Source organism: Etheostoma cragini, chromosome 13 (genome assembly GCF_013103735.1).
Source record: "Etheostoma cragini isolate CJK2018 chromosome 13, CSU_Ecrag_1.0, whole genome shotgun sequence".
Classification (NCBI taxonomy): domain Eukaryota; kingdom Metazoa; phylum Chordata; class Actinopteri; order Perciformes; family Percidae; genus Etheostoma; species Etheostoma cragini.
Genome location: NC_048419.1, coordinates 3,189,283 through 3,212,781, shown reverse-complemented (window position 1 = coordinate 3,212,781; position 23,499 = coordinate 3,189,283). Strand labels below are relative to the sequence as shown.

Below are 23,499 nucleotides of genomic sequence, written 5' to 3'. Positions count from 1 at the left end.
ATCAAGCCCCTGTCTTCCCCATCTGCAAGCCCTTGGCAAAATATTGATTTTTTAGCATAAAAAGAAGAAGCTGTTTTGGAAGGACACTTGCTTCACTTTGTAGTGAGAACTGTTCTGCAGTCCAAACTTACAAGTGCAATTGTGTATTTACAGTAGATGGTTTGATTTGTGCTCTATACAGATGTTTCATACAGGGGATTAAGGCCATGTGTCCACCAGGAAACTACTTTTAGTTATTCAGGCTAGAGATGGTTGCAGGAAGTGCTGGTCATGGCTCCTGCTATTGCTCTATTGCTGCTCAAAACCTGCTAAGTATCTGGTGCATTTTTGACAAAAGCTGGGATATTTTTTAAATTCTTGAAACTGATGCGCTGAGAACTTTACACATGCTAAGCTTTCATCACTGCCAGGAACATGCAACAGCCTTTGTGCTTTACTGTTAATGCAAAAAAAGAGCTGTGAATGATGACTCCCAGTGGACACACAGCTTAAATTGACGTCATAATGCCAATCTTGATAAATATTTCTTGGGAGATTAGGTTCCAAAATATTTTTCAGTTGGAGTTGTATACTACAATCATCTATAAAATTTATAAATGGCAGAATGTGTCACGCTTGAGAAGAATGCTAAGAACGTTTTATAAAGTGATTATCTGACAATGTCTATTTCTTAAAGAATGTCTATGTGGACGTCCACATAGACATTCTTTGAGAAATACACAGTATGCCCCACCTTGTAATAATCTATATAGTACCTAGAGACACAAGACAAAAATAAATTGGTGAACATACCTGCTGGGAACAGCATAACTGCTTTTAATAATGAAAAATCATGACTATTCTATGACTACTTATGTGGTTTTGTTTTAGAAATCAATATAGTTTTTTGTATAAAGAAAGTAATTAGTGGTACAACGCCCTTTATTATAAACATTATTCATTCTATGGATGAGATTGGTCCTCCAAACTCCTACTAGGCTCATCTTCAAGACCGATAGGGACAGATAGGAAGGACGGGCCTGGAGCAGCTGGATGTCAGTTCAACATCTTGCCGGATCATGCTCATTTATCTACTGTATGTTTTGCACATGGTTCTCTCACAACTGACTGTAAAGACCAGAGAAATCCTGAGAAGTGTTGGCTTCATTGTAGTCTCGCATTGCAAGACCTTTCCTCCACGGCGCTGCGGAGGAAGTTCTGGCTGTCCACACAGCATTCCAAGATGGAAGAAAAAAGTGCTCTGGTTTATTTGTATTTCTTTAAACCACTCTAAATCATCTTGGGTGCCAGAAAAACTTGTTTTGGTGAAATGTGTACGTTCACAGGTTGTTTTAGTTGTGCCACAGAAAAATTTGATTGGACAGATAGTCTAGCTAGCTGTCTGGATTCACCCTGCAGAGATCTGAGGACCAGGTAACCATAGTCCTCAGGAATCCACATCCGGGGGAATTTCCGGCGGCACATAAACAACCCCAGAAATTAGACGTTGTTGAAATAGACAAACCTTATTGTAATCCTTGACAATCAGTTCAGTCTCGTAGTGGCAAGACAGACTGCTAAGAAGGCTAGGCTAGAGCCGCTTCATGTGCAGCATATGCATTTAAGAAATTGGACGAGATCGAGCAGCAATTGATTTCTTCCTGAGGAAGATGGCCGAATAAGAGAGATGGCTTACCACTGGTCTCAAGAGAGGAAGAGGAAAGGAGACACTGACTGAATTCTTGACATGTGCAATTCTTCTTTGTTGTTTGACAGGCCTTAAACATGCATTTGGTAGCTAAAGCCAGTTAGCAATGCATTACGTTCTTACTTGACGTACTAAAAAGGGGACAGATAGCCCAGGCCTTATACCTGGCGTCTTGAGCCAAGACAGGAGTGGAGCAGAAGGATCAGGTCTCATCCATGATGATATCTTGCAATGACATTGGATTGTGACCTGTTTGCTGAAGAGTTCTTTCTTTCTATTGACAATGATGTAACTTTTTGCTGATGTCAAACCCATTACATATAGGACACAACAACTTCAGCGTGGCTTTAAATATATTTTAAAAAATACTTATTGTTGTCGTCTTACTTGGATGTGTAGACCTAAGGTAGATTGATCTATGAACGTGGTCAGTTAGCAAACCACTCAAGCATGAAACTATGTCGGTGATACATCTCTAAACTAATCTATTAGCTAACAAATGGCATATGCATATCAGAATGCATAATGTACTAACGACTGCAGAACTTAAAATGCATAGCCACTTTAATAAAAAGGAAAAAGTAAAGAACTGAAATGCATTACACGTGTTGACTGAAGGAAGGAACAAATCAAACAAAGACTCAAAGTCTTGTATTCCCCTTTAAAGGACGAGGTGATCAAAAAAGTCCCACCTGCTAACCCCCCCCTTTCAGACATGGATCCAACCCTTACCTATTGCGGTGTAGAGGACCTGGTCACAACAACGCTGCCCAGATAGCTGAGATCAATCAAAAACAAAGCAGGTAAGACTCCAGGAGCCATCAAGAACCACCATACTGCCCATAATTCATAATGATGGAGACATTGCAGTACATGAGAAGCGGACAGGCCCTGTGACACACTTTGCCCAACAACCTTTCCTTGGTAGTCAGACCCGGGGCTGTCCTTGGGGCAATTAAAGGGGTTTTGGAAAGGATGGTTACCGAAAGGGAAAGCGAAGTAGGGTAGGAAAAAATCTGAGAAGTTGGAAGGTAAGGGAGAATTGGTCATGCAGTCAGGTTACTAAGGCCGAGCATGAGCCGCAGGGCCTGCCAAGATGAACTCTTCTTAAAGCATCCCTCTGCATGATAAAGGCATCCTCAAAGGCTTGGAGCTTGACATAACAATGGGTGTTTGTTTTGTCTGGGGAATCAATTGGATGAATATTATGGGATTCCTCCTGTTAGTTGAAAGCAAGATAACGCATGAAACAGATGGAAAAACAGCGATCTTGTGGTGATGTCTGCAAATTCCCAGGCTTTTAGGGGCTTGTTGGACTGTAGCCCCAAAAGGCCTGAAGTATAATCTGTGAAGCAAATTCATTTACTTGTCAATTCAACAAATAGTTTCACTAGAAAATGCAATGTATTTTTCAACGCGATACTTTTTGAACAATGCTTCACAGATTCAGTGGGTGGTACCTCAAACTTGATGTCTGACATGAGAAGTAGCGTTGACCAAATTAAACTAAACTGAACTTCCAGAGCTCATCAAATGAATCATCACAACAAAATGGTTTTCCCTCAACCATACAGCTCTTTTTTCCCCACATAAACGTGCTAACAAAGGAAAACAAACAAACATCTAAAGCAACTAAACTATAAAACTAATTTGCCATAAAGATGATTTAACAAACTGATGGATTAGACAGCACATCAGTAACCAAAATGTTAGAGCAACTTCACACATCAAAGCATTATGGGTTGGGGCAGATGACTAAAATGGCATCCTTTTCTGCATGCCTAATGCACCTACCCTGAAGCCGACAACTGGGGTGGAGAGGGCTCAGATGGAAGGATCCCCTCCTCAGTTCTCCTCTGAGATGGCATCTGCCCAAATAGGTTGCTGCTTTCCATGGGGGGTGATGGGGACTGGGAAGCTGGGTAGCTGGTTGCAGAGGTGGCAAAGGCCATGTGGGAACGGTAGCTGGAACTTGCTCTGCCTTTACCCTGGCCCAGGGCAGGTGAGGAGGAGGGGGAAGATCTCCTTGAGAAGCTGGCTGTGGAAGGAGGGAGGAGGGTAATCTCAGACATCTCTGGGGGTATGCGAGGTTGGACAATGCTGGGACGTGGTCTGGGGCGTACTACAATCTCTGGGGAGCCCTCATGAGAACTAAAGGGGCTTTGGGTGAGGGGTGAGAGTCGGGAGGGTTGGAGAACCACCTGATGCATGCCAGAATCCATCCTACGAGCCTGTCTAGGACTGAAACGAGAGGTTGTTTCAAACCATCGAGTGTCCAGGCTACTGAATGTGCTAGGGACAATGTGGGCCATTGGATCGGTGTAAGGCAAAACCGGCACACCCATACCATGGCTTGTGTGTCTTAGCTGCCCTAAATGTGCCTCTTGCATAGCTAAATGCTTGGCTGGGGAGCCATGAGGCTTGGCCTTGCTGGGAGACTTGCTTGAGCGGATCTTTGGGGCCTCCAGTGGCAAAACGGCTGGGTAAGTAGGCATGGGAAGAGAGGAGGGCTGGAAAGCACTAAGGGGGAGAACATGAGGTGGAGGATATGGGGAGTCGTGGCGGAGATGCAAAGGGTGATGCGGTGGAAAAATAAACTGGGGCCCCTCCAGACTTGCAAAGGTGAAATCCAGTCCCTGCCAAATCTCTGGTGAACGAGAGGAAGAGGTGAGCGTCAGTGGAATTGGGAAACCAGGGACAGCATATTGTGGGAAATCACCCTCCCCCATTTCTTCAGGAATCATGGGGTGACCAAAAGGACCTTCAGCAAGGTATGGAGGGGAGGACATGACAGAGCTGAGTGGGCTAGTATCAGGCATGTAAAAAGGTGGGGGATCATGATCCCCATGGGGACCTAAATAGCCATAGAAAGCCCTGTGATGGAGAGAACCTCGGATCTGCCCCGAAGCCTGGAGCCGACTGCTCTCCATTATGGTCATACCTTCGAAGGGCCTGTGGAATCGAGGGCTGTAGGCTGGAGGTTGCAGGTAGGATTCCTGACTGGAGATAGGGGAAATCTGGTGAGGCCGAAGGGGGGCCATAACTGGGGGCAGAGGCCTGGGATCGTCATTCTCTTCGTCTGATTGCCGGAATTCAGGATAGAGGTCTGACTCTTCAACAAAAGGAAAGCCCTCAATTCGCCGGGGCTTAACAGACATTTCCGCATCAGCGGGATCTATGACAAAGCGTCCATCTGGGCCTCGGCTGATGAGTTCAATTGGGGTTGTTGCTTCAGCTTCATGCTTGGAGATGCTGTATTTCTTGCTTGTTATTGCTCTTTTGGTCTTCTTGTACAAAGACAATTCCTCCCTCTTTCCCGGACTTGGGGGTGGTTTCTTTCCACGCTGGTCATGACTATCTTCAGATGATTCTGACGGGGATGCCTTTGAACGAACGCTCTCTGGGCTCACCTTTCCTGAAGATGACCTAAAGAAAAGAATACAGAAGTGAATCTTTAAAGTACTTTGCACAAAGCTTTACTGATGCAAACAAACACAGATACAATCAAACAAAAATGAAAACACGCCTTAAAAGCACAGGTGTAAGGTATAACTTCAATAACAACTGCACTCCACTGACCGGATCATAACTGCTACTTTAAAACACGTTTAGATTATAAGTCATTCATGTCAAAAAGGTATCCTGCTAAATATGTTAAATATGTTTAAGTAAATGTAATAACTAAATAACCTGGATTTTCATTGTATGCCATTTGGAGACCGTCCTCCACTGAAAGACAACCGAATAGGTTGTTTGTACAAGCAGCAATTACGACTCTTATTTGCTTTTTTTGTTAGGCTCTACAGGACGTATTGGCCTTAGTAATTTTGACCGGAGAAAAACAGGAAGATGTACACAACATAAACAACTTGTTGTACTCCTGTTAGGTTGAATTTCCTGCTTCATGAAAAACTCTTATGGGTTGTATTAGAATGTAGAAACAAATGACCTATGTGTTGAATGGTTTGGAGGACTTGCTGGCCACTTGTAACATCTTCATAAGTTGAAAGGGACATTACAAACCTCCAACTTCTTGAAAATAATGGGATTAGTTTGTGTCTGAAGTTCTACCATGGAGTCAGTAACGTTTTTGTGGAAAAATGCCGTGGTTACCTTGTTTCAAGACATTCTAGTGTGTTATAGAAAGCCTGCAGGAAGACTCAGCTCCACTTGTGCCAGTTCACATAATATTCAATGACCTAAGCTGCTTGACTCTGGTTGGCTAACAGCTAGCCAATGAGAGCCTGGCTACCACCATCCTTTACCCAGCACAACTGGGCGAGCTAATGAATACTAATGAGCTCAAGCGACATGATGTCAGACTGACCAGCTTTTGTAATTGGGCTGATTTCTTCTCTTATTCCTTTTCAGTGGCTAGAGCTGACAGGGGAGGTAGCTGTTCATTTTCACATTCACAAAGTAACAGATGGACCTAACATATTTCAAAAAATGCAAGTAAAAAGTTTTGTGTGGCAGGGCACCTTTAAGAAGAGTAATAATTCCCACATAAGATGTCTTTGCTCTCCCCTTGATACTACATGTTAGGTGGGTTGCCTAACATCCAGGAGTTAATGTGTATCTGCTGCTGCAAAACCTGTTCATTTAACAGTTTTATACATCATGGCAAAGCTAAATATGGGAAAAGGACACACAATGGGCCTCTATGCTTCACTGTTATACCACCAACTTGGCTGGACACATACTCGAATTTGGTGATACAAGAGAATTGTAGTCAGAAAAGTGCCCACAAGGAGGAGGTATCCCACACAAAGACACAGACTCTCAAACAGTATATTCATTTCATGCAATTCCATTACAAAAAATAAAATGAGAACAACAAAATGGTTGTTAGTATACACACAGAGCCTTGTACTCTAGTTATCTTAAGTGTAAAGTATTTGGAGAGTGATAGTGATAGGGACTTTTAATTGTTTTGGCTCTGTACTCCAGCACATTGGATGTGAAATTTAATGACAACAGTAAAAAAATAAATGAAGCTATAACATAGGTTTAGACAGGAAGACTACTATTTTGCATACTGATGATGTATTTATCATAAATACATCAATCTGTCAGCTGTTGAGAAATAATGCCTCCATTTGCTTTAAACTATGGGTGGGACCAAATTTTCGTGAAAAAACCCACAGGATAGAAGTGTGCATGTGCTATTGTCAAAATATGCTACGCATTACTTGTGCCAAGTAGGTCTGATTTTGCGCGTTTTGAAATAAAAAGAACTACAAAATACAATCTGGGACTCAAGCTTGGGAGAAACAGCTTGCTAGACCACTTCAGGCCAAAAAATAACTATACATGAAAATGTCAAAAAAGGAAAGAGCCGACCTTGGCACTAGCTTTAATCAACGCTATGGTAATAGGGTTGAGGTAGTAGTAGTAGTCATCAACAGCAATATAATGCTTTAGCATTGCAGACAGGTGGCACCTCAGAAACTTTTGTACACCTTTGGAATGATGCTGACTTTAAACCTAAATCTGTCAAAACCAGGTCAAAGATCAGGCTAATCGTGCACGCTAGATGAGATGGCCAAATTGCAAAAACTGCCATTTTTCTGTAGCCAGCTTTAAGGATGAGGATTCTGAATGGCATCAAATACTTTAAGTTCAGGCAATGACAGGCACTGTTTACATTGTATTTGCATTTGAGAATATGACCAGTACACTACACAATACTGATGCAGCTGTTACAAGGAGCGCTACAGGATGTCCTTCCTGCCAGCTGCCATCTGCCTATACAACCATTCCCCTCTGTGTCAGGACAGAGGGCATTTCCCCTTAACGGACTAAAGGCTAATACAAACATTGTCCCCCTGGACTTATACATCCCCTTTAAATGATCTGAACCATACCTGCACTAATTCATTTTGCACTATGTCCACCTCACAACATTACCAGTACCCTATATACGTACAGTCAGAATCCTCATTTATTTAAACTATTGTCAATGAGTATTGTATCTTGCAAAGTTTTGTGTATTGACAAGTATTGTATGGTTTCTTGCACATTATCTTTATCTTTTCTTTTCTTTGCTTAGCTGCTGTAACAGTGAAATTCCCTGCTGGTATTTATACTGTGTCCGTCTGTCTGTGTGTCTGTCTGTCTCCACACAACACACACTTTAAAGTACATGATGAAACATGTCCTCTTATAGGAAGGAGTAAATGAAAACAAAAATTTGTTTTGTAGCCACAATTACTTTATTTTTGGAAAATGAAACATATAGCCAATCCTCATAGGAATCAATAAAGATTGTCCTAATAATTATGTTATAAATAGAGTCTGAGAAACAGTTACATATGATATTCCTGCTGTGTTTCCAGGGTGCAATGCCTACTCAGATATGGTTTTCTTGAAAAAGCACATCTGTTTTATTAAGCTGCAGAGAGATATAATACTAAAATATCAAGTAGCTTGTGTTCATAAACTACAGTAATAATATAGTCTACATAATATAACAGAAACACATATGTCACAACAACTATGCCATTCTTAATAATGTGCTGCCTTTCCAATGTTCACATAAAAGAATGCTCATCAATGTAACAATCTTCAACTCATTTAATCCATACGTTGTTATGTTTGTTGATTTGACCATTATTCCCTTTGATTAAAATATGTGAAACAGAAACTCTATGAAATAGTTCAAACATCATGGTCATTGTTTCAAAGCTTCTTGCTATGACTTTAGTTTGCTGATGCAATTGCCTCCCTGCTTCAACCAAACGGAATAGTGGCCAAAACGATCAAATGCAGGGTAAATACTGTATAATCAGAATTTTCCCCTGATGTGCTCAGTACAGTATTAGTATGCAAGAAATACTTGTCAAACTGGCTGGATCATGACAAAAAGAAGACAACACTGCAATTACTGATGCTGTAAAAAAATAGTAATGTAAAAATATTCACATTGACTCGATCATTATACAATTTAATACTGCCGAGTACAGACATTTCTTTTCACATGCTTACACATATTACCATGAGCAGCAATTGGCACTGATGATGTAATATCTACAAGCTAAAATGCAGAATAACAATTTAAATACTTGACTTTCATCTAATGAGACAAAGGCAGAAAAAAAAGTTTGAGAGTGACAGCATCTGGGATGAGAAAGCAACAGAGGTGAGAAAATAAAGTGTTTCAAGCTACTTGGAGGTGAAACAGTGATCCAAAGGACTGAGATATGACCCGGTCACATTTACAGCTCAAACCATAGAAATGGCCACAATGCATAGGCAAAGTGCTGCAAACAATGCAAAATACAAGAATACATGTTAAAGGAAAGGTTTGACATTTTGAGAAATACCCCTATTTATCTCTATGGTAAACATAAAGCCACAGCCAACAGCTGGTTAGCTCAGCTTAGCATAAAGACTGGAAACACGGTCCAATGGTTACACAATCAGCCAACCAGCACCACTACTGAAGTATTCCTTTAACAAATACAGTGAAGTACTGTGGTTGAACGCACAGCTCAAGAAGGATTTCTTTGCTCTGGAAAGAAGTACCTCAGGATTTAAATATTAATTTCAGACAAAAAGTACTATATACTGTATATTCCCTTATATTTAAAATAGCAAGAATGTCTCTCATTCAGTGTATTATGTCATTTACCACGGTAATTCTCAACTCTTCACTTTCATTTCATGATCTGCATTGCTCTGTTCGATTCAACAAATGAATCACCATTACCACACAGTGACTGATCATTATACTACAGGTAGTTAAATAACAGGTTCTCAGAGCCCGGCAGCATTAAAGTTAGATGAGATTGATACCACTCCTATGTCTGTACATATAACGCAAGGGCCAGGGGACAGATAGGTTGGCTTAGCATTAAGAATGCAAGCAGGGGAATCACTCCAAATATAAAACTCACCATTTAACATGTTATATCTGATTTGTTTTCCTTTGCTCTCATTCTTTATGCTAAGCAAAGCTAACCATCCCCGGGCCCTAGCTTTATTTATAGCGTGTAGAAATAAGAGCGGAACTGATTCTGATTGAACCCTCCGCCAGTAAGAGAATAAGTGGATTTGATGAAATGTCAAACTGTTCCTTTAAAATTACAATCTCGAAGATTTCTGATTCGTACCAACCACTGCTGGGGAATGTAAAATGTGACACTACCTGTGCACCGCTGGTCATTTTTTTCTGGGACTGTGGCCACAGACACCCAGTTTACAATAATGCAAGGCCTTTTATCAGTGGGCCAAAGGCTAAATGACCATTGTGTTACCTCATACAGACTCAACAAATATTTATTTCAATAGAAATCTTTGAGATTTAGTACTCAGAGGTACCATGATCCTCTAAGTGAACTAAATACAGTATAACAGACATTTCATGTTTGGTAAGGGGGATTAATTCACTGGAGTATCAACAAGGAGTCCAGAAATGATGATATAAAAGTAAAGATTATACGTCCCAATATCTATTACTGCTATCCTGAAGGTAGAGAAATTAGCAAACAGATTGTGTCATACTTCCCTTTCTCTTTGAATCTCGTCCTGCATGGCAAGATGGATTGTTTATTTAATTTTAAATCCCTAACAATCAGGGCTGAAAAGGTTTTTTCAACATCTTCTGAGGAAGAAGATCCTTCATCTTTAATCAATGAAAGAACCAGACCAGTATTGTTGTTGCTTTGTGGGGATATTTGGCCAGACGCATGCAGCCAGGTCAGGAGTCGGAGGAGCTCGGGTTGAACCAAAGTGCAAAGGGGTGTATACAGTGTGCAAGAACGGGGGACAATGGTTGGCACACTCACTGAGGACTGGACGGTTGGGGCCTGTACCTGCTTGCGTCCAGCCCCTCCCAGAAGGGTTCAACGCTGGGAATGAGGCTAAATGGACTCCTGTAGAAGTGGGGAGATCAGACAGTAAGAAGTGAGGAGAATATGGAGGTTAACAGGGACCCTGTCAATGAGAGGTAGGTTTGAAACCGCAACAGAAAATGAGAGAAAATATAGCTTTATTAATAAGTGGGCTGGAAAAAACAGAAATGGCAAGAGACATTAGTAAGTCACAATGGAGATCTGAGCGAAAGAAGTGTCAGAGAAAAAGCTTGAAGACAAAGAAAGGCTGCTAAAGAGCAACAAGAGGAAGACACAGGAGACAATAGAAATGTGTAGGATGTGACCACTGCTGTAAAACAGTTCTCCATTTATTGTTTCTAAAGATTTATAGTCAAATTTACTCTCAGGATAGAATGCCTCTAGGTGCGTGTCATAAAAGGGGCGGGAAACGAGAAATCAAGGAAACGCGTATTTTGTGAAATCAGACGTGCTTCCCACCACAGGACCTATCAGTCCTTTCCGGATTTCACAGGCTTTTTTTCGTACATTGTTGCGGCCCAGAATACCTAATTTTGCGGGAGCTTTGGTAAAAATTGCAATAAAAGTTGTAATGTCTTTTGCATTTTTGTTCAAATGAAGTTGGGAGATAGCAAGAGACAGTGAAGATTGTAAAATGTGTACAGGTTGGCAGGACGGTCCGAAATGTTTTGTCTTGCTGTTCGTATTGTTGGTGAGTGGGAGATGTTTGATTCACACAAGTCTCATCTTCATATCACAAATCAGAGTTCATGGTTTATTTTCCATTTATGTGTGCCAGTGTCCGGGTTTCATTCTGTGCAAGTTTGCTCACTGGCATGGCTTACTAGTACCACGATTAATGCTACACCTGTGCTCCTTCTGATGAGACTTGTCAAAATGTTGGCTGTGAAAGAGTCTATTAAGGGACCTGAGGCGTCCTTTATGATGGTGGAGTTGATTGATTTTAGGATCACACCAGGACAGAGTAATGAAAAGACATGAAATAATGGGATGGCACCTTTGTCACCTGCAGTCTTGCTGTCCTAAAACTCACAGCAAGACTTTAGACAAATGTCTATATCCTCAATTTTTAATGACACACGATTCTTTTTTTTTGTAATCTAAATAGAAGCAACTTTGTTTCCCTAAATTATGACTCTTTTCAACTTGAAAAAAACATGACCCAGCCAAGGTAAAGCTTTAAGCTGCAAAGCTTTGTTCACTCCTGCACAAAGATTAGTGTTTGAACATTTTGTTAAAACTGAAGCAACATAGCTTCATTTGCATTTTTGAGTTAATCATGGTCTTGTTGTCCTGTTTGCAGACGTCGTATATTGTGAAATGGAAACGTAGCTCTAAGCTCTGAGATCCCCTTTACGGCAGGGTGGGCAACCTTTTAGACCAGCCATCAACCAAGCCATTGATTTGTCTGATCCTTCAAACCACAACACACACCTGTTGCTGCGTACCGCATGCAATGGTGTGTACATTTGTTACATCATCAAAAACAGAAATCCCTCCCCCCAATCACACACCCAAGAACTCACAGCAAACATCAGCAGGCTACAAAGCTAACTAGCCCGCTGATGTTAGGTTAGGAGCCAGTCTATCTCTGTTCACTTTGACACAACAGACTTCCATCTGCTCACTATAATGCCACATTGGGCACACTGATAATCCAGATGTGGATTTCAGGCCAGACAATGTAATATGTAGCAGAAAAATATACTTTTTTTTTCAGGTTCAATAGACAAGCAACATTCAGGATTTACATAATTTGAGGTTGTCGTTTATATAATAATGGGATAACTTTATATGTTTAAATTCAAGAACTGTGAATTTACTTCTAGTTACAATGATACTAACTAAAATTAATCATGTTATTGTTCCATGCTGCAGTTTTACTTACTATGTCACTAGTGTACTGCATACATGTCAAGTAGAAACAAAGTATCTGCTTTGCTGAATAATATTCTGTTTGGATGGCATAAAACGATCTCTTCTGATCCAGTGAGAAAAAATGAATGAAACCTGTCTGCTGTTTGATTGTGGGTTTGTTGTAGAATACTCTGCTGTGTAACGGGGCTGTGTGTCATGTTGGGGTTACTTACGGAGTTTCCATGCTTTTTCTGCAGTGGGTTATGGAAAGAGGGGGGTCTGGAAGACAGGAAAAAGACAGACAAGGACATTACAGCCATTTCAAAAAAAAAAATTGTATATATTTATGTATATGTTTATAGTACGTTTTATGTATGTAAGATCAATACTTATGTTACGTTCAATGTGTAGGCTTCGGATTATGTGTTAAGATATCCCGGAGGTTTTTCACGAAGCGCGTATGAAGCTTGTATCGTATAAGAGAACATGTAGATGAAGCATCCCCTTCCATACCACGTGAAAGGTTTAGGGAGTGGTTCAAATCTACACTGTTTTCATTAAACACCCATGATATACACTGGCAATTCACTGCCCTCATCTGTTAAACCATTGGCTCTTTCCAGTTTTAGAATTGTATTATTATGACCAAAGCATTGATTTACAAACATTCAATAACTACTTCCTCTCAAGGCAATTAGTTTTTTTATACAGTTATGGTATACAATCATTATACCACCAGAAAATACACACTATAAAATATATAAAAATATATAAATACAGTGTTTAACACTCTCTGACCAACAGATGGAGTCACGTGATTGGCTGGACAGAGATGGCGGCTTAAGGTGTAGCTCCTGGCCCTACTTTGTCAAATAGTTGTTTTATACAGGTCCAACTTCGATATTTTACCACTTCGCTAGAGTAACTTAAAGAAGAATGGCAAACAAGAACAGAATCCAACGCGGCGAGACGGATGCCATTGAAGAGGCTTTTCTGGAGAAATAGAAAAGCCACCTCGAACCACGTTTTGCTCAGATCCAGTCTCAGATTCAACCGGTTGGGTTCGACAACAATAAGCTGACTGCTATCTATGCCCAGGTGGCATCTCTGACCGCAAGCCATGGCTCTTTCATATCGGATGTGAACAACCTAAAAACAACAGTGGAAAGCATTGCAAGTATTCATGACAGCCATGGCCACACTTTTCAGGAACTGGAGATGAAGCTAGCAGATATGGAGGACAGAAACCGCAACATTTTCATTGTCGGGCTAAAAGCGGGGCTAGAAGGTGCTGATCCTATTTGGTATCTTTTGGGGTCCCTGCTTAAGTGTTTCCCAAATCTAGCAGATGCTTAGATAGAGATTATGAGAGCCCACCAAATTTACAGCGATAGTCCAAAGAAGAACACCAGTTGTGGTGGACTGAATGTTCCTCATTAACGAGCCAGTACTCTGGGCTTACTAAGAAAGAGAAATGGTGACATTCCATTTTTACAGGAGATACATTTGATGCAGGCGGATACCGGCTGTTTAGCCAACATATTCGGTCATACATTGCTTCCTCCTCAGCGAGCTCAAAACAAAAGGCGTGGCAAATGTTGTCAAACGGAATCTCCCACTTAAAGTGTTGTCCCCTTGGTCAGAGGATACAGGCAGGATTGTGATCGCCACAACAGAGTTTGGTGCCAGAAAAATTGCATTTCTGTCAATTAATGCGCTGAATGTTTTTCATGGAAATTTCTATAATACGCTCAACAATCAAATGGATTAAAAGACTGTTCTTTTATTGTTGGTGCAGATTTCAATGCTGTGTGGGACCCCAATATTGATCGGTCCAACGTAAAGCCCACTGGGCACCAGGCTCAGGCTACAAATGCTCTGAAACCATGGGCCACCAGTTTGGGGCTTTCAGATATTTGGTGTGCAGTTATTCTCACATGTAAGGATTATTCCTTTTTCTCAGGTAGACATATATCTTTTCCCTCATAGATTTTCTTTTTTTACCCCTCAACTATTTCATTCAATTGATAAAGCAATGTTACTCCTAATAGCATTGTCTGACCACAAAGGCGTCCGTTGTGCCACCACACTTGGCCAATTGTCTCAATGTGCGATGAGATGGCGTCTCAATACTTTACTTAAAAATGAATCCTATATCACTAAGTTTATTGCAGAATTCCAAATATATGAAGAAATAAATGATGGCTCTGTAGAAGACACCAGGAAATGATGTGATAAAAGGGTTTATTAAGAGCAATACCATACTTTTCTGGTCTAATGCACGCAAAGCTACGTCACTGAAGCTGCAAAACCTTGAAGCTGAGTTCACCCGATTAGACTCACTGTTACAAACAATTTTACTGACCGGATAGCTTTAGAACGATCATTAGTCAAGGAAGAATAAACAACATTCTTAAACAGAAGTCTGAATTTCTGATTCACAGACCAAGACAGCTCCATTACTTCCAGGGTGCTAGACCTAGTCACTTTCTCGCTATTAGCTTTCGCGCAACACTGCTGGGGCTGGACTCCTTCTGCCATCTTTACTCAAGTTTTTAAATTCAAACAGATGATATGCACATGACTTGCCTCCCTGACTGTATAGGCTTAGAGAATTTATGACGTCGGGAGGGGCAGATGTGCGCGTGCGGATGTGTGCATTCATTGCGTCATTCAGGACACGGACATAATAAGAGTGTTCTTGCAAAACAGAACATAGCAAAATAATCTATTCTCTAAAGCTCAAAAAAGGTGCTCTGTTTGCTGGACTTACAACTGCTAAGAGCATGACTGCAACCCGTTGGAAGCCACGTCATGACCTATGTGTTCGTACATGGAGTCGTTGAAATATACGCAGTGAATTTTGCATGTGTGATTGCTTCCCTGTCTTGTGGCTGTGTGTGTGTCTGTTTATGTATGGGTTTGTGTATGTCTGTTTCTGCATGTATTATTTGTAAGCCATGGACGTCACTCTTTCTGTTGCGTTCGTTTTGTGCCCCCCCCCCCCTCCCCTCTTTCCTCTCTGTATGTCTTGGCCCCGGGACACATATTGATGTTCCAGTGTTTTGCCTGTGGTATATTTGTGATTTTTGCTTAAATAAAAATATCACATTTGATCAAAAAAAAAGAAATGAATCCTTTGGCGAACCAATCTGCTGGAAAGCTTCAGCAAGGCTTCTTGTTGGCATTACTAAGAAATACAGCAGAGTTGGCTGTTGTTTTAGAACTATTTAAATAAAGAATTCATGATGGCCGTGAAAATGCAACAGAAGGAGGCCAATGAACAATTTTCACATTCAGAAAAAGGCAAAGGTCCTTTAAGATTTCACAATTAACAACACTAGACATTTACATAAAAGGTTTGTAAAAACTGCTGCTGAGCCTGGAGCAGCCTTACAAAAAAACAAAAAACCTTAAATATAACGGGGGGATCCCAAGTCTCCTATTTGATATCTCCTTGCTTGAACTAGAAGTCGTTGTTGTCCGGCTTCGCGCTCTTATACCTGCCCAGTGAGACTTCTGTAATGTCAGTACAGTCAAAACGGACCTAGTTAACCAAGTTCGTTCACTGCTGTCTACAAGCTAGCAATCAAACACAACAAGGTTGTTAGCTGAATGGCGTTGTGAGCTAACATTGTCAATCAAACAATTATAGATAGCTAAAAGTTTGTGAAATGATTTGCATCTTCTGTTGTTGCTTGTTTATTTCACAAATCAGTATGAGCATGCGCAACTCACAACTGCACTTGACTTAACTCTCATTGGGTATGGCACATTATGTTGTAAAATGTTTACATTTGAGCATGCGCGACTCAAATCTGCACTTGACTTACATCGGGGAGTGACAGGGAGGATGGAGGAGTGAGGATGGAGGAGGGATCTCTGAAGAGCTATGAGAGAGGACAGACCACAGTAGCCTTCTGGGAAGCCTTAATGTGACACTTCAGAGGAAAGGACGTCTCAGCCCTTTAAAAACACATTTTCTTGTTTCATCTCTCCTAACATGTCTACCATGCTATCTCAGGTGGAAGTACTAAGAAGCGGGGAAGAGAAGCATATAAATGAAACATACTGGGACGTACCCAACGACTATAGCCATAGCAGCTTTCTGAAGTGTCATTAAGCCGCTTTTAGTTTATATTCCAAGTCAAACATTTAAATGGATGTTTCCTGTTTGAACATGTATTTGAAGCAGAGAGGACACGAGTCAGATAAAGCCGCTTGAGGTTGCAGTTCAAGTACATGAATCAGTGAAGTACATGTTAGGTAACTTGTGGTAAATAGGTCACTGTTAAAGTTTGACATAATTAATGTATTAATTAACCATAACTGTTTACATGAATGTTTTCTGTACAAGATGAAATAATCTTCTCATCTTATTATTTGGAGTTGCCTAAAAGCTGGCTTAACGATTGTGGAGATAGCTTTTTATGACCTCACCTCTTTTCTTCTTCAGCTTCCGCCTGCGCTGCTTGTTGACGAAGCAGGCAGCCATGGTACTGAACAGGACAGCCGCTGCCAGGAAACAGATGGTGGCCACGATGCCAGCCACCACCGGCCGCGCCAGGCCACGCTCCTCAACCAGCTCTGGGGGAGGGAAGAAGTCTGTGGGGTGAGGAGGGAAGAGTCAGGGCCGTAAATCTGGTTGAAGTCACAGAGGAGCATTAAAATGAAATGAATGTAAAAAACAGGGACATGACAGTTTGTAGTTGGAGATGTGTAGGGACAGACGTGGCCCATTCACAGGAAATTACAGATTAATGGAGGTGCATTTGTTAAAGATAGCAAACAGAATAAAGAAACAAATGTAACATTTGCTCACAGAACTAGACTGCTCAAGTCTAATGCTAAAGTCAACATTCATTTTCTGGCTCTGAAATGGTGGCTGATATTTAATATGGGATTACCGCGCAGATGCGAGTCCACTGAAAAAAAGCACACTGCCCCCTGCAAGAACACAACTGAATCAGGATGCACATAAGATGTGTGTAAGCTCCTTTGCTTTTTGCCACTCTCCCTAACAAAAAATGCAATAATTTGTAACCCGTTCCTACGGAGGAGCCTATTAAGGGAAAGTCCTGCCATATCCAATGAGATTCAAATTTGCAAGAGCTGACCTTTGCTGCCGTATGTGTCTTCCAAATGGGCATCTCTGCAGAGCATATGCCATGATGACTTAGCAGAATATAAATTTTTTCCCCAAACTACAGTATATGCATTCCGACCTTGCGGTGGCGGAAGCTGCAGAGGCCACATGTACACTGTATTGCCACATCTTTAGGTTGTTTTGGTTATAAACCCTGATATTATTGTTATACTGTTTTGAGACCAGGTCCGGAAATTAGCGCCGGCCACCTACATGGGCATTGGCGGGTGAACAGTGTTAGTGACAGGAGAATAAAAGCAGCATACTGATTCAATCGATTTAAATATATATCTTGATTTTTTTGCAACAATTTGTAAAATCAATGCATTTTTTATTTTTAGCAATGATTAACCTAAATATTTTATATTTATATGGTACCACTGACGGCGACTACATCATATTCGTTTCCAGCAAAACAGAGCGAAAGCAGAAAATACAAAAAATCCATGTTATGTACTTCTTTACAAATGAAATGTCAGACTGAGGGACTGACATTTGATGTGCATTTTTCTTATAAAACAATCAGTGTTTAGAAATGTCTCATAATATATTGTCTCTAGATGTGACATGAAAAGAGAGAAAAGAGATTATTCAAAGTTCAGATTGTCGGAACAAATCCAACACTATAATATAGTGTAGAGCTGCATTTTTTCTCTATTTTCTGACGCTGTAGTCCGTTCAACATGACCGGCTCTTTTCTGCAGCTTGTTACACTCAGATGCTTTAAAGCCATAATCAATGTGACCGGTGCTGTTGTGCATTCAAAATATCATTAAAAAAATAATATCCAGCCAGTGTACTAGAGGAAAATGTGCTGTGCAGCTGCTTTAACTCCTGCTATGGAGCTACTGACTTCAGAACTGACCACAGTTATTAATGTTGGAGTTGTTTTAGTGGCCGGCATGCTAATGAATTGCTCAGTGACGACCAGGGGGGATAGTGTGTCAGTCTTTGTTATGAACTTGTTAGATTGGTTTATGTGCAGCAGTGAAGCATGACACAGCAAAATGCAAAGGTATTGTACCTCCAGTAATATTGGTACCTGAAATAACTACTAATCAGCCAGAAACACCTTCACTCAGGAGGACAGGGTGCATCCACATCTCCCTTTGAGTATGATGCTGTAGGACACATACGCATAGAAAAAGCAGTCCCACTGATACCAGATCAACAGAGAAATGAGCAAGAGCCTTTGATCACCACATTGCATAGGACTCCGTGTTTACCAGTAGGGGGCAGCAGAGTACTTCCAGATATCCAGGGTTCCTGAGCCAAACCTGTCTATAAATGCTACCAGCAGCTAGTCTTACTTAATGATGTGTACCCAGTGACCTCTGCAGGGGAGTGACATCACATTTTGAGTGTTTTCGTTTTGGATTTTAAACAGACTCAGTATTGCAATAAAAAAAAAAAAGACAGCCTTTAATGAGTCTGTTTTTAGCACAAAGCAACCCAAAACAGTCCATGGCAGACAGGCAGAACAATGATGTCATACTTTTCAGGATAGTACAAAGCAGTGTGCATGTAAAGAGAGCCTAGATTTAATAGTGCTGAGTGGGCAAAATGTGAAGTTCGAGTTGCTGCGTGTGCAACACATCCGCAGCCTCTCCTCAGAGTTGATTGCCTGAGGTTAGAGATGCAGGTTACTGCCAGAGGTTGCTGGGTTGAATCCAAACACTGACAACAGAAGCTCCTCTGAATTAAAAGCAGTGAGAAGAGTTTTTACCAAGACCTCCTTTTTCTTCCCCCAATTTCTGATTTGTTTTACATGAATATTCAGGGTGTCAAATTTCAATTTTAAATCGGAAATCAATCAAATGCAGGCTCAGCAATTCCTACAGTTTTTGTTACTCTCTCCACCTCTGCTTACTTCACTGTAGCTTGCAGGCCGGTAGCATTCTGAGCAAACTGTGAAGCCTGTGGGCTCCAATGGGACTTCATGGTGCGTTCAGGTTCACCTCGTTAAACTCATGGTGCTTGTAAGTGCGTCTTTTAAACTCTGAGTAACTTAACTGTCCTACCATCTAGTGGCTGTAACTGTTGCAATGCTGTCAGTGCGGAAAAAAAATTGAATATAGTGTATATATATATATATATACAGTATTTATACATACATACATGCATACATAAATAATGTATAATGTAGGGTCCCCAGACTTGATAATTATGTTTCAATATAAAATTAGATTGTGTTAAACATGACCACAATTATAATGCAGTGTGTGATGCAATGCTCACCTGTGCTGGACACTCCTACTACATTACTAGGCTCGCTGATCATGTCATCCATGATGGCCATGACACGGAACTCATACCACGCCTCCTAGGAGCGGGGGAACAGACAGAGATCTACGTTCAGAAGGTAAACTCATGTCTGGTGTCAGAAAGGTTCGATCAAGCTTCAGGACTGTGTCTCCAAAGACCAGCCTGCTGAGTCACAGCAGCTGGTGCTGGTGCAGCTCAGTCACTGACAGTTTCCATTTAGTGTTTAACAGCTAAGAAATACACAAATGTGTTCCTACAGTCCATAAATGGCACAATGGAACCTCTAAGTCATGTATTGCAAACTGAATTTGGCATGATTCCAATTTTTGTTTTTAGGGGCATTCCACAAATTTTGCACACGAAGATCAGTTTGCTAAACACAAACCACTGAGCCAATGAAAACGACTGTTCAGCTTCTGGGGCTCTGAGGGGACTTTTCCTAAAGTCTGACAAAATCACAGTCATGATGTCACAGGGATGTCATCAGTATTATCTTGTATTGGACTTTTGGACTTGATACTCACATTTTAACTGAAAGCCTGCATTATGAAATAGGGTTGTGGACATTTATCAGGTGGGGGGGGTCACAAAGTCTCCCTCAATCCTGCTTTTCCCGATCTACCTCTCTGCGCCGTGTGTATCTGTCTGTGTTCAAGTCTTCCTCACTTTTACATGACTAAACGTGTCAGGAAGAGTCTAACTAGTTATATTATGGAAAAGTAGGATCCAGCGTTTTTGAAGCTCGACCCACACCAGAGATAGTTCACATCTGTTGCTTCGCCTTCATTTTTATTGCTAGAAAGAAAAAAAAAAGATATTTGAAACATTAAAATCTGTAAACACCAAATTAAGAGAGGTGTGGATGATATAGTTTAATGTTAGACTTTTTTTTTTTAATTGTATTAATTCGGACAGCAGGATGATGTAAAGCGTAATAAACGGAAGCTTAATGTGGCTTGTCAAATTGCTTAAAAATCAACAAGATATTATGAAGCTGTGGGCTGATGAGAACAATAGAGCAAAGTAATACTACTTAAACCCCAAAACATGACAAAGTCTCAATAGAAAATGATAAGAGCAAATTTACTGATTATGTGAACATCATAAAGGATGATTACTAAATCAGCTATGACTAAGTCATGATGACATATTAAGCCTCTTTTTTTAGTTCCTTGGTGCTGGCTGTGCTCCCCACAGTGCAGGGCCAGCTACAGAACAGCAGCTGTGGAGTTGGCAGATATTTAGTCAGTGTCTTGCTCAAGGACCCTTTAGCAGGGGGCAGTACCTATTTTACTGTACTGTTGGCATAACACTCCAAGACCGTCTAATACATTTGCTGTGGACTCAGTTGTCACACACCAGCAGGAAATAGGATTAGAATGTGGAGAGTTGTGTCATACCAAACATCACTTGACAACCAAACATCCAGGAGCATCCCTCCCGGTCATCGATGCAGTAAGATGTATGCAGCAAAAAAGATATACAAGCTAGGTGCATTGTGTGTGTGCTGGGAGGGCTGGAGAGAAGTGTGTGTGGGTGTTTGCTGTGCAATGGAAGGAGAGATAAAAGCATCTGCATGGAGCTGACATTGGTAGATTAAAGCTCAAACATGTCATGGCAGGAGAATCAGCAGGCATGTGCAAAGATGTGAAAATGCTGAAAGAGAAGTATAAATCAGAAATCAGTATTGATTCCCCTTTGCTGTAACGAAATGTACTCTACTCCTCTAAAAAGCAAAATGTATTCATAATTAATATTGATACAGTGTACTATATGTGTCTAACGCCATGTTTTGAGAGCCTGTTGCTGAGAGTTGCGCCGAACAAGAGTCGGGAGCAGCGGCTCTTGGAAGTTAACTTGGCTCACATGCACTGTGCATGCACCACGCTGAAGCAGGATTTGAGAGTCTATGCTGCTTGGGAATCAAGTTAACTTTTTCCTTTTTAAGATGTTAGATTTGCGAACAAATGGTTTGTTCGCAAATCTAACATCACTATCTAAAACAGAAGTGGCGAGTGTTAAGTTCTTTTGACTTTTAGTCAGAATGGACAAAACTATGAGAATAAGACCTAGGCTGAAAAATACCTGAAATTTCCTTTAATCATGGACATCAGTCTTTTCATCAAGTTCTTAGTCGAATATGGAAAGCACCTAATACCCTCACACTCTTTTTAATACATCTTAGGCTGGGGTGTTATCTCTTTTTTTAAATAAACAATGTACTCTATTACAGACAAACACTAAAATGTAATTAATTCATGAGAAATGCAAATACAATAACATCCACTATGTCTTTGTAAAATAAGAATAGAATTCAAGAATTCGAGAGTAGAATTATACACAGATAATTCTAAAATGCTCGACACAATCGTCTGACACATTTAAAAGGGAACATCAGGTAATGATCCTGATTCAGTAGTTAGAATTAAAACCATAAATATGATGTACGACTTGGACTCTGGAAATTGAAATGTATATTTAATCCTCCACTATATCCCAGTCCCAGACATGCCTTTATCCTGGAACTGGTCTTGTATAATACAGTGTGTGAAGTCTACAGTCTGTGTCCTGTCTTTTACCTGGATCAGGTCCCGGGCAAGCAATTCCGTCTCCCCAGCAGGAATGCTGTCGTCCAAGACCTCCCACCGTTCCCCCAAGCGGAACTCCATGATGTAATGCTGGATCGGTGCTGTATGATTGGCAGGCGGCATCCAGGACAGCAGAACTCCCTGCTGCGTGCGATTGGCTGTGAGGCACCGTGGTGGGGTAAGCAGCACCAATGGTTCAGGGGTACTTATAGGAAATACTGAAAGAGCACATTGGGTTGAGAATGTGTGTGAGTGGCTTATTTCGATATTCAGTTCCATCAGCATGAATCAGCTCTTAACACTCTGACATGCATAACAACTGTGATTACATGTCATAACACTTTTATACCAAATGCCTCTCTCACACACGTACACACAATCCACATGCATCGTTTACATTACTCCTAAGGCTGTCGCCGCTTAAAGAAACTCTTAGTCAATTAACACTCATAGCATTTTGCTGATTAATCAATTAGTTGATTTAATGTCCAGATCTGTAAAACTGAGTTCCACAACACAGAATCATGCAAAAGTGCCACTTTAAATTGTGTATTTACCAGACATGTGCTCATGAGTTTTTTGGAATAAAGTCCTTCAACATGAAAAAATGACTAATGAACTAAAGAACTCGTAGTCGACTAATCTAGTGAAAGGGGGCGGCCTTAATTATTTTGTCTCTGAATCCTTTGCAATCATCGTGCCATCAAGTCCACTTCCTGGTCATATCTGTACGTTTTATTTCCATTACAATAGACAATGAACTCACTCTGCATCACACAGTTTTTCTCTGACCACCTGTGGACATGCTTTGGTTAAAAGATCGTCTAGTCCTCGCCATTACCTTCATTTACTATTTCAAGTGGTCTTCTCAATTAAAAACAAATAATTAGTTAATTGTAGGTGATATCCAACTTATTAGCTACTACTTTTTTCTTTCTTCATTAATGCTTTTTTGCATTATGATTTATTAGATGCCAATATACCTGACTTACCAATGAAAGGTGTAAAACGGTTTGGAAGTGAGAGAAAGACAGCAAGCCTTCTTTGTTTCTCCTCCTTGGCTGACACAGCAGGGGATGAAGCGTGAATATTTATCCCAAT

At 40.8% G+C, this 23,499-nt stretch overlaps 1 protein-coding gene across 5 annotated transcripts in view; it reads right to left on the bottom strand.

The window, feature by feature from the left end:
• LOC117955259 (protein turtle homolog B-like) overlaps positions 1–23,499 on the bottom strand; it is a 105,441-nt gene that overhangs the window by 6,379 nt on the left and 75,563 nt on the right. For 2 of the 5 annotated variants that reach the window (XM_034889622.1, XM_034889623.1), the window contains exons 14-19: positions 22,390–22,616; positions 19,784–19,868; positions 16,840–17,004; positions 12,633–12,678; positions 10,477–10,563; positions 3,482–5,113 (exon numbers count right to left, since the gene is read on the bottom strand). In XM_034889622.1, the coding sequence (XP_034745513.1) occupies positions 3,482–5,113; positions 10,477–10,563; positions 12,633–12,678; positions 16,840–17,004; positions 19,784–19,868; positions 22,390–22,616 (2,242 nt within the window). Of the gene's footprint in view, positions 1–2,419; positions 2,466–3,481; positions 5,114–10,476; positions 10,564–12,632; positions 12,679–16,839; positions 17,005–19,783; positions 19,869–22,389; positions 22,617–23,499 lie in introns of all 5 variants that reach the window. The other 3 variants (XM_034889625.1, XM_034889626.1, XM_034889627.1) reach the window with 2 other exon arrangements.